We start from the raw sequence: 18,289 nt of genomic DNA, 5'->3' as shown, positions 1-18,289 counted from the left end.
TTTGGGTCGAAGGTCAGGAAGAGCTGAGGGGACAAGCGGTGAGCCCTTGTACGATCAAGATAGTAAGCCAGGGCACGCTTGCAGTCAAGACTGTGCAATGCCTGTTCTCCGGGATGTGAATGAGGTTTCGGGAAGAAAACAGGCAACACAATGGACTGGTTGAGGTGAAAAGCTGAGACCACCTTTGGAAGGAACTTTGGATGGGTGCGCAGAACCACCTTGTCATGGTGAAAAATAGTGAACGGTGGATCGGCAACCAGTGCATGAAGCTCACTAACCCTCCTGGCAGAGGTGATGGCAATGAGGAAAAGAACCTTCCATGTCAGAAATTTGAGCGAAGTTGTGGCAAGCGGCTCAAAGGGAGGTTTCATGAGGGCAGATAAAACCACATTCAGGTCCCAGACGACCGGAGGAGGCTTCAGAGGTGGTTTGATGTTGAAGAGGCCCCTCATGAATCGGGAAACCAGAGGGTGAGCCGTGAGAGGTTTTCCTAAGACAGGTTCATGAAATGCCGTGATGGCACTGAGATGGACTCTGATAGAGGTAGACTTGAGGCCTGCGTTGGACAGGGAGAGCAAGTAGTCCAGAACAGTTTCCACCGCTAAAGAGGTGGGATTGTGATGATGACGGAGGCACCAAGAGGAGAACCTGGTCCACTTCTGATGGTAACATTGGAGGGTGGCCGGTTTCCTGGAGGCGTCCAAAATGAGACGGACAGGCTGAGACAGATTTCCTGAAGAGGTCAGCCCGAGAGAAACCAAGCTGTCAGGTGGAGCGAAGACAGATTGGGATGTAGTAGAGACTGATGTTGCTGTGTAAGTAGAGTAGGAAACACAGGTAGAGGAATGGGATCCCTGGAGCTGAGCTGAAGCAGGAGGGAGAACCAGTGTTGACGAGGCCACCGGGGAGCTATGAGGATCATGGTGGCTCCGTCCCTGCGGAGTTTGGATAAAGTCCGCAACATCAGAGGTAGAGGAGGAAAGGCATAGAGGAACCGATCCGTCCAGTCGAGAAGGAATGCATCCGGGGCCAGACGATGAGGAGAGAAGAGTCTGGAGCAGAACTGGGGCAGCTGATGGTTGTGAGGAGCTGCGAATAGGTCCACCTGCGGAGTGCCCCAGCGAGCAAAGATGGAGTGGAGCGTGGGAGGATCCAAAGTCCACTCGTGAGGTTGAAGGATGCGGCTGAGATTGTCGGCCAGGGAGTTCTGTTCGCCCTGGATGTAGACAGCCTTGAGGAAGAGACTGCGGGCCGTGGCCCAGGTCCAAATGCGAAGAGCCTCCTGACAAAGGAGGCGAGATCCGGTGCCGCCCTGTTTGTTGATGTAGTACATGGCAACTTGGTTGTCCGTGCACAGGAGCAAAACCTGAGGGCAAAGAAGGTGCTGGAAGGCCTTGAGAGCATAGAACATGGCTCGTAGTTCCAGGAAATTGATGTGATGAAGACGCTCCTGCGGGGTCCAAAGACCTTGGGTGCGTAGGTCTCCCAGGTGAGCTCCCCATGCATAAGGGGAGGCATCCGTGGTGATGGTCATGGAATGCGGGGGCAGATGAAAAAGAAGGCCCCTGGAAAGATTTGAGGAGTTCAACCACCATTGTAGAGATTGCTGAAGAGACGATGTCACAGAGATGGGATGAGAAAGAAGATTCGAGGTCTGCGACCATTGGTTGGCCAGAGTCCATTGAGGTGTCCTGAGGTGGAGTCGTGCCAGGGGAAGCACATGCACCGTCGAGGCCATGTGGCCCAGGAGGACCATCATCTGTCTGGCAGAAATGGAGTGATGAAGGAGCACCTGACGATACAGGCGGAGCAGGTTCCGCTGACGGTCGGAGGGGAGAAACGCCCTCATTAGTGTGGTGTCGAGAACTGCTCCAATGAACTGAAGGCGCTGCGTGGGAAGCAGATGCGACTTGGGGTAGTTGATCTCGAACCCCAGGAGGTGGAGGAGAGAGATGGTATGATGAGTGGCTTGTAGCACAAGTGGAGACGTAGGTGCTTTCACCAACCAATCGTCCAAGTAGGGAAACACCTGGAGGTTGTGAGACCTGAGGAAGGCCGCCGCCACAATGAGGCATTTGGTGAACACCCTGGGTGATGAAGCGAGGCCAAAAGGTAGCACTTTGTACTGATAATGGCGATGGTGCACCTGGAATCTTAGGTAGCGACGTGAAGCTGGATTGATTGGTATGTGAGTGTAGGCCTCTTTGAGGTCCAGGGAACATAGCCAGTCGTTCTGAGAGAGATGAGGGTAAAGCGTGGCAAGGGAGAGCATTCTGAACTTCTCCTTGACAAGACATTTGTTGAGGTCCCTGAGATCGAGAATGGGACGTAGGTCTCCTGTCTTTTTTGGAACCAGAAAGTAACGGGAGTAGAATCCCCGGCCCCTTTGTTCCAGAGGTACTTCTTCGATGGCATTGAGGAGAAGGAGGGATTGGACCTCCCTCAGGAGGAGGGGGTTTGAGTTGAAAGAGAAGCAGACTCTACGGGAGGATTGTCTGGTGGAAGAGTCTGGAAGTTGAGAGAGTAGCCGTGGCGGATGATGTTGAGGACCCACTGGTCTGATGTGATGACCTCCCAACGGCTGAGAAAAATGCGGAGCCTGCCTCCGATTGGTTGAGGGAGAGGCAATGAGGGTGGAAGACTGGCTAAGCCCTGGAGAGAGGAGTCAAAAGGGCTGAGAAGGTTTGGCAGGAGGAAGAGGCTTGGCAGGTTGATTAGACTGTGCACGAGCCTGGTTGTGTTGTTGTTGGCGAGCCCGCCTAGGTTGCTGTGAAGGTGGGTTAAGCGGCCTAGCGGAGAACCTGCGCTGGTATGAAGACTGTGGTTTGTAAGGCCGAGCAGGAGGGGCCTTCTTCTTTGGTTTAATGAGAGTATCCCATCTGGTCTCATGGGCGGAGAGTTTTTGTGTGGTGGTATCCAGAGACTCTCCGAACAATTCGTCTCCCATACATGGGGCGTTGGCTAGCCGGTCCTGATGGTTGACATCCAGATCAGAGACCCTGAGCCAGGCCAGGCGGCGCATGGCCACAGCGATGGCAGATGCACGAGAGGTGAGCTCAAAGGAGTCATAGATGGAGCGCACCATAAATTTTCTAAGTTGAAGCAGGCTGGAGATGTGCTGCTGGAATAGTGGAACCTTGTGCTCCGGCATGTACTTTTGCATGGCGGAGAGTTGCATTACCAGATGTTTCAGGTAGAATGAAAAGTGGAAAGAGTAATTGTTTGCCCTGTTGGCAAGCATGGCATTCTGGTAGAGCCGCTTGCCAAACTTGTCCATAGTTTTGCCCTCCCTGCCAGGAGGGGTAGAGGCATATACACTGGAGCCTTGAGTCTTTTTTAAAGTGGACTCAACCAGGAGAGATTCATGGGGCAGCTGGGGTTTATCAAATCCCGGGATTGGAATAACCCTGTAAAGGCTATCCAGTTTACGGGGTGCCCCAGGGACAGTTAATGGATTTTCCCAATTTTTATAAAAAGTTTCCCGTAGGATGTCATGCACGGGTAACTTCAGGAACTCCTTAGGAGGTTGATCGAAATCTAATGCCTCCAGGAAAGCTTGTGACTTCTTGGAGTCAGATTCCAGAGGCAAAGATAAGGCCCCCGATAACTCCCTGAGGAATTTTGAAAAAGAAGATTGCTCAGGTTTAGATGTGGTATCGGGGGCCGAGGGCTCTTCGTCCGACGACGATGCATCCTCCTCGGTACCGAGGGGAGATTCCTCCCAGAGGTCCGGGTCTCTGACATCGGTGTGTGCGTGCCGAGAGACTGGAGTGGAAGGCTCGGTATGATGAGCTTTAGACCGAGACTTGCCTGAGCGTACCGAGACGGTACCGGGGGATGAAGACCTGTGTCTGTCTCGGTCCCGGGAAGAACGGTGCCGGTCAGGTTCGCGGGAAGACCGGTGTTCCGCTCGGTCCCGAGGAGGATCGGATGTCGTCAGAGCGACGGCCTCGGCATGGGCATGGATATGCGGTGCCGAGAGAATGGGCATGGAGGGGTCCATAGGTACCGATGGCGTGGATACCGGTTGGACGGTGTGGGGCTCGGGCCGGTCTGGTACCGAAAGCAGCGGTGCCAGGATAGAGGGCAAGAGCTGTTTAAGTTGCTGTTGGAGTTGTTCCTGCAACTTATCCTGGAGGATGGCCGCAATGCGGTCATCCAGGGGTGGCACCGGAACCACTTTTTTCTGCTTTGGTTCCATGGGTGCCGCTCTACGCTCCGGCGATGAGGAGGCCGATGACGAGGCACTCACCGATATCGGAGCGGAGCGCTTTTTAGTTCGGCGTGGAGCCGAAAGAGCCGGTGTCGCCACCGAGGTGGGAGGGCGCTCAAGGGTGGAAGGCTTCTTAGCCGGCTTACCTGGCGCCGGTGGCGCCGATGTAATGTCAGGCGGTGTCGAGGTGGTCGGTGCCGACTTCGATGGTGCCGCAGTTGAAGAAGTCGAGTCCATAGTCGGGCCGGTGCCGAACAGCAGACTTTGCTGGATTTGGCGATTCTTCAAAGTGCGTTTTTTAAGAGTGGCACAGCGGGTGCACGAGTCCGCCCGATGCTCCGGTCCCAAACACTGTAAACACCAATTGTGTGGGTCAGTGAGGGAGATCGGGCGTGCACACCGCTGGCACTTCTTAAAACCGGGCTGCGGGGGCATGAATGGAAACACGGCCTCCGCAAAATCAAACCCCGAGGCCTGGATCGTGACAACAGGCCCCGCCGGGGCAAGGACAAAAAAACGAAACAAAAAGAAAATATTTTTTTTTTTTTTTGGAAATGAAAGAAAAAAGAACCCGAAGGTAAATAAAACGAAAAAAGAACGCGAGCGGGAAGGCAAAAAGAGGATTTCAATCGGAGTTGAAAAACGCACGTCTTCTTCGCTCCGCGGAAACGAAGAAACTGGGGACCACGCTCTCCTCCGTCGGGCGGGAAGGCACTCGCGCACGCGCGGTGCGGCCAACTAGAACTTTCTAGTAAAAAGGTCCGTACCGTGGGCTCCGTCGGTGACGTCACCCATGCGTAAAGAATATGCTGCCTGCTTGTCCTGGGATAACAAGATATATCCTAAAAAATGTATGCCATCTCTGAAAGTATTATACACACCTCTTAGTCTAGCAGGATGACTGGAATATCACCATGTCGGATGTAAGCCCTAAATCCTGGGATAGTTTATTGGCTTATATCCCGCTTTATACAAAGCAGGTTCCAAAAAATACATACATAATAATATCACATCACGCACAATTAAACAAATCAAACAGACAAAACATTTCAGCAACCAGCACTTATTAAAGTGAAGTCAGATGGATTGGAATGTGCATGTAGGCCTCTTTGAGGTCTAGGGAACATAGCCAGTCGTGATGAGAGAGAAGAGGGTAAAGCGTGGCAAGGGAGAGCATCCTGAATTTTTCCTTGACCAGACACTTGTTGAGGTTCCGAAGATCAAGGATGGGACGGAGGTCTCCTGTCTTCTTGGGAACCAGGAAGTAGCGGGAGTAGAATCCCTGACCCCTTTGGTCTGGGGGTACCTCTTCGATGGCATTGAGAAGAAGAAGGGATTGGACCTCCCTCAGGAGGAAGAGGGATTGAGAGGAGTGAGAAACAGACTCTATGGGAGGATTGTCTGGTGGAAGAGTCTGGAAGTTGAGAGAGTAGCCGTGGCGAATGATGTTGAGGACCCACAGGTCTGATGTAATGACCTCCCAACGGTTGAGGAAGAGTTGAAGGCGGCCTCCTATCGGCTGAGGAAGAGGCAATGATGGCGGGAGACTGGCTATGCCCTGGAGAAAAGAGTCAAAAGGGCTGAGATGGTTTTGACTGTGGGAGAGGCTTGGCAGGTTGGTGAGACTGTAAACGTGCCTGAGTTTGGTGCTGCTGACGAGGCCGGCGAGGCTGTTGTTGCTGAGGCGGGTTGAGAGGTCTGGCCGAGAACCTGCGTTGGTAGGAAGACTGCTGTTTGTAGGGGCGAGCAGGTGGAGTCTTCTTTTTAGGTTTGATTAGGGTATCCCACCTGGTCTCGTGTGCTGATAGTTTCTGGGTAGTTGAGTCCAGGGACTCCCCGAATAGTTCATCACCAAGACAAGGTGCGTTAGCCAGGCGGTCTTGGTGATTAATGTCGAGGTCAGAAACTCTCAGCCAGGCCAAGCGCCTCATGGCAACAGCCATGGCAGATGCTCGAGAGGTCAGCTCAAAAGAGTCATAAATGGATCGCACCATAAATTTCCGGAGTTGGAGCAAACTGGAGATTTGTTGTTGGAAAACTGGGATCTTACGCTCAGGGATGTACTTTTGTAAGGAGGAGAGTTGTTGCACCAAATGCTTCATATAGAAGGAGAAGTGGAAGGTGTAATTATTAGCCCTGTTGGCAAGTATGGAATTCTGATAAAGGCGCTTGCCAAATTTATCCATTGTTCTGCCCTCTCTGCCAGGAGGGGTGGAGGCATAAACACTGGAGCCCTGGGTTTTCTTCAAGGTGGACTCCACTAGAAGGGATTCATGGGGTAGTTGAGGTTTGTCGAACCCCGGGATAGGAATGACCCTGTATAAACTATCCAGTTTTCGAGGGGCACCCGGTACCGTGAGAGGATTTTCCCAGTTTTTGTAAAAAGTTTCCCGTAAGATGTCATGGACGGGTAACTTTAAAAATTCTTTGGGAGGTTGTTCGAAGTCCAGGGCTTCCAGGAAAGCCTGGGACTTCTTAGAGTCGGATTCCAAAGGGATCGACAGAGCCGCCGACATTTCCCTGAGAAATTTTGTGAATGAGGACTGTTCAGGTTTGGAACTGGTATCGACCATCGATGGTTCCTCGTCCGATGAGTAAGCCTCATCATCGGTACCGGGTGGGGATTCTTCCCATAAGTCCGGGTCCCTGACGTCGGTGTGCGCAGGACGGGACGGTGGTGCGGACGGCTCAGTGTGGCGAGTCTTAGAAAGAGATTTGCCAGAGCGCATCGAGACGGTACCGGGGGAGGAAGATCGATGCCGGTCCTGGTCTCGGGGGGATTGGTGTCAGTCTCGATGTCGGGGAGGGTCGGCATCAGAGCGTGTTTGTACTGGAGGATTAAGTGGTTCAGCCGCGAGTACCGGCATGGAGGTGTTCAACGGTACCGATGGTGTTGACACCGGCGGTATGGTGCGAGGCTCGGGCCGGTCTGGTACCGGAAGGAGTGGGGCCAAAATTGCGGGCAACAAGTGCTGGAGTTGCTGTTGCAGTTGCTCTTGCAATTGGCTTTGGAGTATGGCCGCAATGCGGTCGTCCAGAGGGGGCACCGGTACCGCTTTTTTCTTTGTCGGTACCATAGGTGCCGCTCCATGCCCCGGCGATGAGGATGCCGATGACGAGGCACTCACCGAAATCGGGGCGGAGCGTTTGCGGGGTCGGCGTGATGCCGGGAGGACCGGCGTCGCCGGTGTGGCAGGAGGGCGCTCAAGGGAAGTGGAAGGCTTCTTAGCCGGCTTACCTAGTGCCAGCGACCCCGAGGAAGGATCAGGCGTCGTCGAAGTAGTCGGTGCCGACTTTTGCGGCGCCGTTGACGGCGCGGCCGATTCCATGGCAGATCCGGTACCGAAAAGGATATTCTGTTGGATCTGTCTATTTTTCAAAGTACGTTTTTTAAGAGTAGCACAGCGGGTGCTGGTGTCAGCCCGATGCTCTGGACCCAGGCACTGTAGGCACCAATTGTGCGGGTCAGTGAGAGATATCGGGTGTGCACACCGCTGGCACTTCTTAAAGCCCGGCTGAGGGGGCATGAAGGGGAACACGGCCTCCGCAAAATCAAAACCGGAGGCCTGTATGGTGGCAACAGGCCCCGCCGGGGCCGGCCCGAAAAATAAAGAAAAAACAAAGTTTTTTTTTTTTGCAAGTTAGAACGAAAAACGAAATCCAAAGGAAAAAGAACAAAAAAAGGAAGAAAATAGCGCGAGCGGGAAGGCAAAAACAGAGATTTCAATAGCTGTTGAAAGCACATGCGTCTTCTTCGCTCCGCGGAAACGAAGAAACTGGGGACCACGCTCTCCTCCGTCGGGCGGGAAGGCACTCGCGCATGCGCGGTGCGACCATCTAGAACTTTCTAGTTAAAAGTGTCCGTACCGGGGCTCCGTCGGTGACGTCACCCATGCGTTAAGAATATGCTGCCTGCTTGTCCTGGGATAAGCATATCACCACTCGACAGAGCTCCGTTTCGCGTCTTCATCGGGAGCGGGATCCAACTCAATAAATTGATAACCCAGTGGAAAGACCGACAACGGATTTCTAAGTTGTTCGGTCAAAAATCAAAGAGGAAAAATATGCAGCGTGTACAAATCAAACCACGCTGAAAATAAGGTCTAGAGGAGAAGGGAACAGACAAGAGAGACTTAACCAATGATTGGAGTTTCCAGGGTGGGGTACAGGGAGAGATGACAGAGGAACTGCAGAGTGAATACACTTGTAGGTCAGTGAAGTAACTTGAGGAGAGAGGTAATGTGAGCATAACGACCCTGGCATAATGAGCTGTAAAGCAGAATTCTGAACTGATTGAAGGTGGGGAGAGATGGCTTAGCGGAAGACCTGCGAGAAGCAAGTTGTAATAACTAGGAGAGAGGTGACGAGAGCATGGATGAGGGTCTTGGCTGCTTCCTGGGAAATACTTATCTGAATACTGAATTAAAGCAAGTGCAAACTTTTGATGTGTCTATTTTTTGCCATATATTGTATATCCCCTGTACAATTTCATAACAGCCACTTTCCACATGTAAACAAGCTTTTCACATAGGAAAAAAAGTTACAAAATTACCTTCTAAACACACAAAGATAAGAGGCCTAAATTATATAGTACCGGTATTGTTATAGCACTGTCCATACCTGCTCTGAAAATAAACAGATTACGTTAAATACTGGCAACCAAAGTGGCTGAATCCTGAACTGCACTTTGTAAGGGGTGATGGTTATAAATTCTGATTTCATTCCATTAAAAGAACAACAAGTAGTTCGGGTGGTTTCAAATTATGAAAGGGAAGTTGCAGCAATGATGGCCTCCATTAGTTGAAAACATTATTGATTGTGCTCGGCATTTAATTGTCAGAATCTTGTTAAGAGAGTGGAACAGTATGTGCCACAGTCACATATCTTCCCTGTATAGGTGGAATAAACATCACCCATGTGCTAATTTCTGTTCTATTAGACAGTTCAATATCTATCTATCTCTATAAACACACAGTACTTCAAAATAACCTTTCACCACAAGTACAAATGATCAGCTACAGAAAATACAAACACATCAGGCACTTACTTAACTTAATGTGAAGCCACCAGATAAGCACTGTAGTCAAAAATTTGCTTTCTCAAACTACGATCATTAGCCAACTTTCTAGATCCATCTTCCCTATCTTAATTCATTCACTTGTAATCTCAAAACTCGATTATCGTAACTCCCTGTACACATTGGAATATTTCAAAAAGAAATCAAACGTCTCCAGCTAATCCAAAATACCACTATTAAAATTATTACCAATTCCATGAAATATGACCATGTTTCTCCGTTACTGAAAAATGCCAACTGGCTCCCTATTCGTCACAGAATCACTCTCAAAGTTGCATTGCTTACGTTTAGAACACTTAAATCCAGAGAACCAGTTTTCATTGATAAGTTACTCACACTTAGAACCCTTAGATCATCCTCCCAAAACTTACTTTTCATGCCTACACTTAAAACATTTGGTACTCGCTGTGCTACCTGATTCACCATAACTGCTCCCCTCACTTGGAATACTCCCCCCCCTTACATTAGAGAAGAAGCAAGCTTAGATAAATTTAAAGGTGCTCTCAAAACTTTTTTATATAGAGATGCCTTTGAACAATGATCTAATTTCTTATTTTCCTGCATTCTCCATTCTTTGCTATAACTAATTTGCCTGAATAAAACCCGTACCTCCCCTATTGTTTTAACCTTTATATGTTTCTCCTCTTTACTATACTTTATTGTAGTTCACCCATAAGTCCTTCTGTGCCATGTTAGTCCGTTCTGTCCTTGCATCTGTCAATATGTACTTTTGCTGCGTCACCCCACTGAGTTTAAATACTTTGTATAATCACTTAGTATTACTATAAGCGATATATCAAATAAACATTAAACTTGAAAAAAAACCTTGAAAAAATTTGGATGTCCGAGCTTCTTGGTACTGAGAAAATTCGCTGGAGACAGAAAGGATGCCTCTCAGTACCGAGCAGCAGCACCAAATTGCGCTCCTGCTCGTGCCGCTCAGTGGCCGAAGGAACTCGGGGCAGCCAGTTAGCAGCAGGGCAGGAACTTGGAAAATTCACTCCTGCCCCCTGCACCTCCATCGGGGATCGGCAAGATGAGGTATGAGGCTAGAACAGGGAAGGGGGAGAGCCTTGCGGCGGTGGCCTACAATAATTCTAGGAGGGTGTGTATTGTTGGCTTGAATATAAACCAGGAACCCCCATTTTTAGGTCAATTTTTTGTCCCAAAAATCCCGGTTTATGGTCATCGCTTGCTCAACAACATTGGCTTTTTCTTTTTTTTTAAGTATTTATTTATTGAGAATGGCAAACGGCCCAGACACTCTTGTTTAACGTTGGCTTTTTCAACCCAAACATCTCTTTTCTAGTGCATGGTCTGTCTCTTGGTGCTTTACCAAGGTGGTGCAGGTATATGGACAAATTTGTCCAACATTTTTGCCCGATTATGAGTGGGAGATCCACTCGCACCAAGAAAGAAAAATCGATGCGCTCCCTGAAATCAGATCCCAAGATGGCGGCGCATGAATCGGGTCCCACGCTTCAGCTTTCAGCCGAGCATATTGGGGCCTTGTCAGCGTTGGTAGTGCGTGCTTTGGAAGCCCGATTTGAGCAATTGTCGGGCCAACTTACTGCGATGGAAACTTTACTAGCTGACACCACGAGGCATACCGGGGATCTGGAGACCCGAGTGGCGCTGACGGAGGGTGCACATACCACTTCAGCAGTGGAGCTGTCTGCCCTATAGGAACAGGTACATTGGCAGGCTGAAAAACTGGAAGATCTTGAAAATCGATCCTGGAGTGATAACCTGCGGCTGGTGGGCTTTTCTGAGTTGGTGTCTGATGCAACCATTCTAACCACCGTGGAGTCTTGGCTTCGGAAAGAACTTCCCTTGCCTTCAGGAATGGGGCTGATCCAGCTGGAACGAGCGCACCAGCATCGGTCGGTGGCATGATGATCGCACCAGGGCCCGGGTGATCATCTTAAAGGTCCACAACTACGCTCACAAGGCTGAACTTTTACGTCAATACAAACAGAAGCGTAACACTCTGTGTTATGATGGGGATCCTGTTCGGTTGTTCCAGGATTACTCTCCGGTCCTCCAGGAGCGGCGCCTGTTCTCCCCGGTGTGTTTTGCTCTACTCATGAGGCTCTCAATTCTTTAATTCATTCTTGTTCTCAGAAATGGGCAGCTTATCATAAACATTGCTTCTACCATTTTGAAAACAAGCAGGGGCGTCTTATGGCATGAATGGTAAAGGTTGAGACCCGCAGGAAACCGATCTTGTCTCTTCGGACCTGGGGTGGGGGTAGGGTGACTAGTACGGCCAATGTCTCTGCGGTCCTCTTTGACTTTTTTAGACAATTATATGACAACCCGATGATGTTTCTCCGGAATTGCTGACGGACTATCTTCAGTCCTCTGGACTTCCTCGTCTTCCGGAGAACATCATGTCTTCTCTCAATAGTCCATTTTGAGCAGCAGAATTAGAATCAATTATCAAGGCTCTCTGCTCCGGTAAGGCCCCGGGGCCGGATGGGTTTTCTGGTGACTTTTATCGTATTCTCTCTTCCCGTCTCTGTGGTCCCTTGCTGGCTTACTTCAATACTGCTATTACTGGGGGATCATTTCCACGATATGCTAATGAGGCACTTATTTCTTTACTGCTGAAACCTGGTAAAAGAGGCTGATGCTCCGGGTTCCTATCGTCCTATCTCTTTGATCAACGTAGATCTTAAGCTCCTTTCTCGTATGTTGGCCAACCGTCTTACTCCACATCTTCCTTAGGGTTCGTCCAGGGACATCAATCAGTTTGTAATTTCCTTTAGATCCTCTTTGCATTAGCCCATTGTCAATATCATCATATTCCTGCTTTGTTTGTCAGTCTGGATGCTTCTAAAGCCTTTGATAGTGTCCATTGGCCCTTCTTGTTTCGCACCCTTGAACATGTTGGTTTGGGCGGCTTTTTATCTTAATACTGTGCGTTCTCTTTACTCTAATCCAAGGGCTTCTCTTTTGGTTAATGGGACATGCACGGATTCCTTTCCTATTCTTTGGGGTACTCGGCAGGGCTTACCCCTTTCACCCTTACTTTTTCTTCTTTCTTTGGAACCTCTGCTTTGCACTCTTCATGGGTTTGATGAGGTACAGGGCCTTCGTGTTGATGGGGTAGAGTTGAAGACCTTGGATTTTGCGGACGACTAGGCCTGAAGATTCTTTACCGACAGCCTTGGACCTCATTTCTGAATTTGGCTTTTATTTTGGTCTTTCTCTTAATCTGGATAAGTCATTTGCATTGCCTTCTCCCCCCAAGTTATGCACCACATGGAGGGGTGTTTTTCCCCTTTGCTGGGCTGACTCTACGCTGAAATATTTGGGGGTACTTATCCCATTGGACTTATCTAGTTTGTATTATTTGAACATGGAACCGTTGTTTTTGGCCCTACAGCTTTGGGGAACCCTCCCATTTTCACTTTTGGGTTGGGTGCATCTTTATAAAATTAAAAATTGAATATCACACACAGAATTATAAATAAGAGAGGTTTTTTTTAGGATCAATGATAGAAACGTGAAACCTTATAAGTCTCAAGTTTTAAGGTTTATTCCTGACAATCAAACAGGTTTCCGAGATCCTTTCCCTCTCGGTACAGCACTGAGTGTATACATACAAGTGGGATTTTGTTCACTCATCCACTCCTGAAGAATTGCATGGTATTTGAGTACTGGCACCTTTTTTGCTTAAAAAAAACAAAAAAAACCCACTGTTGTTAACGTTTATTATACGTCAGGTCTTCTTGTATGCAATGGGACCTAGTTATTAGCAGCATACATTAAAGACCAAATTTAGTAAATGATGCTCGAAAAGTGGTGCCAAAAAAAAAGGCGCCACACACTTTTTATAAAAGGAGCACACCCTTTATAGAATAGCACTTACCGCTGATTCCCACACCTAAAGTTTAGTACCAGACTTACACCTGTTGAGACCTGGTGTACTGCTTGAACCCAAGTTAGATGTGATGAGACAATATTCTGTAACACTGTATCTCAAACTGTGTGCCACAAGATGCTGGCAAGGAGGAGAGGCGCCGACTGACTACCTACCCGGCGAGAGACACATGTTCTAGGCAGTCAGCTAGCACCTGCACCTCTTCTCCTCACCGGTACCTCTCCTATGTGCCTCTTCTGCTCCAGCACCCCCCACTGGCAGCTCAGGGCCCCATCTGGAAGACCTTCGTGCAAGTGAACTGTCATGCATATGTGTGACGTCATGCCAATGTCCATGCATTTCTGGGTGCCCTCCAGGCACGGCCTGGAGTTTACAATGCCGCCAAGTAAAAAGGTTTGCGGGACACTGTTCTATAACTATGTGTGCAGCTTTTCAGAATGCCTCACTATGCTCATGGCCACACCCCTTTTCGAGTTACACACTAGTAGAGGTAGGCACCATGCTTTATAGAACAGCACACAGCCAGATGTGCCCTCAAATTTTAAAGAGCGCTAATTTACATCAATAACTGGTTGTTAGCACCCAAGTATTGATGGCTAAGAGATAGTTATGTAGGGTCATGAAATGGTTAACTGTTGTTTAAAATATTGCTCTGGCCTACATAGCTGAAGAAAGTTTACAATCTATTGACTTCATCTGCCTAAAATGTATGTCCCTGCCTTACCACATTGTAAGCTAAATAGATAAGAGTTTGAGCCATGATGTACCCTGCCCTTCTGTACATTTAACATTTAGAACTGTAAGAGTTAGATAAGTGACCTGCTAGTGTGAGCTTAGGACCAATAATAATTGTAGAAAGTTATAGAAGTAACAAATGAAAATTGTAATTTTTACATATATTAGTTTGCGAAAAGTGCATAAAAGTCCATGTATTTCCTGTTTCTGACACTCTAGTAGCAGGGTATTAACAGCACTAGAGTCCGGTATACCGTAATAAATCTCTTGTACTTTCTTCACGCCTCTGACTTTGTGTGTCCAAGTGACCTTTCAGTTAAATTATTAATTTATACGCATATCTCAGCAGTGCCATATATAGAATCCAGGGATTAATGGCATCAGCTCATGCTAATGCAGTGACACACATCAGAAACTCTATTGATTAGATTGCTATGTAACTGAATGCATAATTTTAACACAACCGATACCTATTCATCAATTTTTATTCTGTTTACAACATTTACAATAAAACATACACAATTAAAATATCATCACACAAGCAGAGATTCAGACAAATACGTAGCAAAACAAACTGACTGCATAGGTTACGTTCGCTGCTTTATCTGCCGAGGGTGTTGATCAGAAGAGTTTTTAACAGAGGACAAAATACACCTGTAAACACGGCAACTTATGGACAAAGTGTGCCATCAGACTTGGTAGTTGCCTCTTGAGGCTCGTGAACTTGGTATTCACGACTGAATTGAGGTGCATGGCGAAATTTTTAGGCAAAAGGAAAGGAAGCGTGTGGTATACTATAAACACTCACCAGAGAATTCCAGCCCAGCAACGGGAAAGAAGCTTTTCACATTATGAAGGGTCAGTTTTATCACCACCAAACGAATCAGCGTCCAGCTGCAGAAAGCAATATCCATGTACATGTTTAGATATTTTTCTATTAAAAATCTCCATCGCCTGCACTTCCAAGCCTTCTGTGCGCCTCCCCCTTCTCCCAAATTAGAAAAAAAGTTTCGGCAGTTTATTTAATGCTTTTAAATGATTTATAGTAGGTAGTACAACAGGATAAGGTAAGGGAGCAGTGTTCCCGCTAAGCTGCGCTGGCGTGCGCTGGCGCACAAAATATTACATCGCAGCGCACAAGTTTCTCGTCACAGCGCACGGCGTACGGCAGATGGCAGGGTGGCGAGAGGAGAATCGGGCGAGTTGGCTCATAACTTGCTGGCACCCGATATTTTTAGCTCACAGCGAAAAAAGTTTGCTCACAACACCCGCCCGCTTAGAGGGAGCACTGTAAGGGAGGTGTCTTTTCAACCAATGATAAAAGTCTTTATTAGCAACCAAAGATAGTCTTTATTAGAAACTAGGATCCTTGTTATAAGAACATAAGAAATGCCTCTGCTGGGTCAGACCCGAGGTCCATCGTGGCCCAGCAGGTCCAGGACCTGCGCAGTAATCTTCTATCTATACCCCTCTATCCTCTTTTCCAGTAGGAATTTGTCTAATCCTTTCTTGAACCCCAGTACCACACTCTGCCCAATCACGTCCTCTGGAAGCGCATTCCAGGTGTCCACCACACGTTGGGTAAAAAAGAACTTCCTAGGATTTGTTTTGAATCCGTCTCCTATCAACTTTTCCGAGTTGGGACCAGTGTTGCTAATAAAGACTTTATCCTTGGTTGAAAAGACACCTCCCTTGCCTTTTCCTGTTGTACTGTCTATATTTCAAGGCTGCCTGGTTTTAAAAGATTTAACCATAACATTGAACAAGGTGAGATTTATCTCGGGTCATCCTGCCCACATAATCTTGGAATTTCACTATTATTTTTGACACTTGTCTAATTGAGTTTAAAATGACATCCTCTTCAAAGCATTATTTTTTTGTGTCCAGGAGCACTGGGCCACTAACGAAGCCCCAATGCTCCTCGGTGCCATCTTAAAGTGGCCGTAACTGCAGCAATGCTGCAACCTCCTTTATCTCCTCTTCCCAGAAGCAACCTCCCACAAGTTCACTGCCCCCTCCTGCATACCTGAACCAATCCTTGTGGTCCAGTGGAATGGAGTACAATTTATCCCTAGTCATTCCTACCGCTTGCGATTCTGGGTTCAAAATGGCAGCTGTGACCCCTAGCAGTAGTTACTTCCACAGTAAACACAGCTGTGCTAAAATATCCAACTTTAACAGCAGCTTATTAAACTTTCCTTTAAAGATGAATTCTCTTTCAACAAAATAATCAAGTCAGCTATTCAAAGTTCACAAACTCATGAAAACATTTACATTATGAAAAGTGAAAGCAAGAAGGATGGTGGTTAATGGAATTCGCTCAGAGGAGGGAAAGGTGAGTAGTGGAGACCCTCAGGGATCGGTGCTGGGGCAGATCCTGTTCAATACGTTTGTGAGTGACATTGCCAAAAGGTTAGAAGGAAAAGTTTGCCTTTTTGCGGATGATACCAAGATTTGTAACAGAGTAGACACTGAGGAGGGAGTGGAAAACATGAAAAAGGATCTGCAAAAGTTAGAAGAATTGTCTAATATCTGGCAACTAAAATTCAATGCAAAGAAGTGGAGAGTAATGCATTTGGGGATTAGAAATCGGAAGGAGACGTATGTGCTGGAAGGTGAGAGGCTGATATGCACGGATGGGGAGAGGGACCTTTATAATGTCTGAAGATCTAAAGGTGAAAAAACAGTGTGACAAGGCGGTGGCCATTGCCAGAAGGATGTATAGAGAGAGGCGTGACCAGTAGAAGAAAGAAGGTGTTGATGCCCCTGTACAGGTCGATGGTGAGGCCCCACTTGGAGTATTGTGTTCAATTTTGGAGACCTTATCTGGCGAAGGACATAAAAAGACTTGAAGCGATCTAGAGGAAGGCGACGAAAATGGTAGGAAGTTTGTGCCAAAAGATGTATGAGGAGAGACTGGAAGCCCTGAATATGTATACCCTAGAGGAAAGGAGAGACAGGGGAGATATGATTCAGACGTTCAAATACTTCAAAGGTATTAACGTAGAACATAATCTATTCCAGAGAAAGAAAAATGGTAAAACCAGAGGGCATAATATGAGGTTGAGGGGTGGTAGATTCAAGAGTAATGTTAGGAAATTCTTCTTTACGGAGAGGGTGGCTGATGCATGGAATGAGCTCCCGAGGGAGGTGGTGGGGAAGAAAACAGTGACAGAGTTCAAACAAGCGTGGGATGAACACAGAGAATCTCTAATTAGAGAATAATGGGTATACATCGAAGGAACGAAGGCCAGTACTGGGCAGGCTTGCACGGCCTGTGTCCCGTATATAGACATTCAGTTGAAGACAGGCTGGGGAGGGTTTTGATGGCTGGGATGGTTAAGATGGGCTGGAGTGAGCTTTGATGGAGACTCCAGTACACAGAAAGTAAGCACACTACTGGCAGAGCTCTGGGTTTCTGGCCTAGAAATATCTAAGAAAAAAGACCATTTCAACTAAATTAATTTATGGAGCATGTACAGTATGGTTGGGCAGACTGGATGGACCACTTAGGTCTTTATCTGCCGTCATTTACAATGTTACTATGTTAAAAGGCTTCTAAGAGGGCAAAACAGAAATAGGTGTGACATACATGAATATTCAAGGTTTAACAGGTACATAAAATTTGCAATAAATGTAGCACAATGAACGACTTTGCATGGCCAAAAGCCAGGTAGCTTCAACTTTGCGTGACATACTTAGATATTCAAGGTTTAACAGGTACATAAAATTTGCAATAAATGTAGCACAATTAACGACTTTGCATGGACAAAAGCCAGGTAGCTTCTCCTTTTTATTTCCAATTCAATCAATCAGTATCTTATCTCCAAAAGTGGTCAGTGTGACTCACAAACTCTGGCAAGATCTCAAAAGAGTAAAACAGATTTTATACTGCTTATCTTAGAAATAAGCAGTGGATTTTCCCAACTCCATATTCATAATGGCTTATGGACTTTTCTTTTTAGGAAATTATACAAACCTTTTTTAAACCCTGTTAAACTAACTGATAACATGAACCTTCATTCAAAACCACTCAAGGGAGTTTTCCCACGTGAGGCTCTCCCACTATTCTTAATTTGGTCACTAAAGGCCCAATATCACGTTTTGCATCCAGCAACCAGGAGTCACCCTTAAACAACTACAACTCCATCCTCCACAGCATCCTCCGCTCCAGTCAGCCTGGTATGCAGACAACTTGATTTGAAAACTGAGCCAGGGAATGATCACACAGCACTGCTAGTGAGCCACTGGGCCTGTCTAGACAAACCACTTCTATCTTCCTTTGATTCAGTGTATTCAATTATATTTGGGTCATTACCGTGCTATTCTCACTCCCTTTGAGAAGCTTACAAGCAGTAGAAAGTGCCAGAAATGT

The 18,289-nt window shown here is 47.4% G+C and overlaps 1 protein-coding gene across 8 annotated transcripts in view; it reads right to left on the bottom strand.

The window, feature by feature from the left end:
* Nucleotides 1-18,289, bottom strand: part of DMXL2 (Dmx like 2) — a 250,445-nt gene that overhangs the window by 49,637 nt on the left and 182,519 nt on the right. For all 8 annotated transcript variants that reach the window (XM_033919789.1, XM_033919792.1, XM_033919791.1 and 5 more), the window contains one exon: nt 14,723-14,808. In XM_033919789.1, the coding sequence (XP_033775680.1) occupies nt 14,723-14,808 (86 nt within the window). The remainder of the gene's footprint in view (nt 1-14,722; nt 14,809-18,289) is intronic.

The sequence above is a fragment of the Geotrypetes seraphini genome, chromosome 14 (assembly GCF_902459505.1).
Source record: "Geotrypetes seraphini chromosome 14, aGeoSer1.1, whole genome shotgun sequence".
NCBI classification, from domain to species: Eukaryota; Metazoa; Chordata; class Amphibia; order Gymnophiona; family Dermophiidae; genus Geotrypetes; species Geotrypetes seraphini.
Note: the sequence above shows the minus strand (reverse complement) of the source record. Positions and strands in the feature narration are given on the sequence as shown.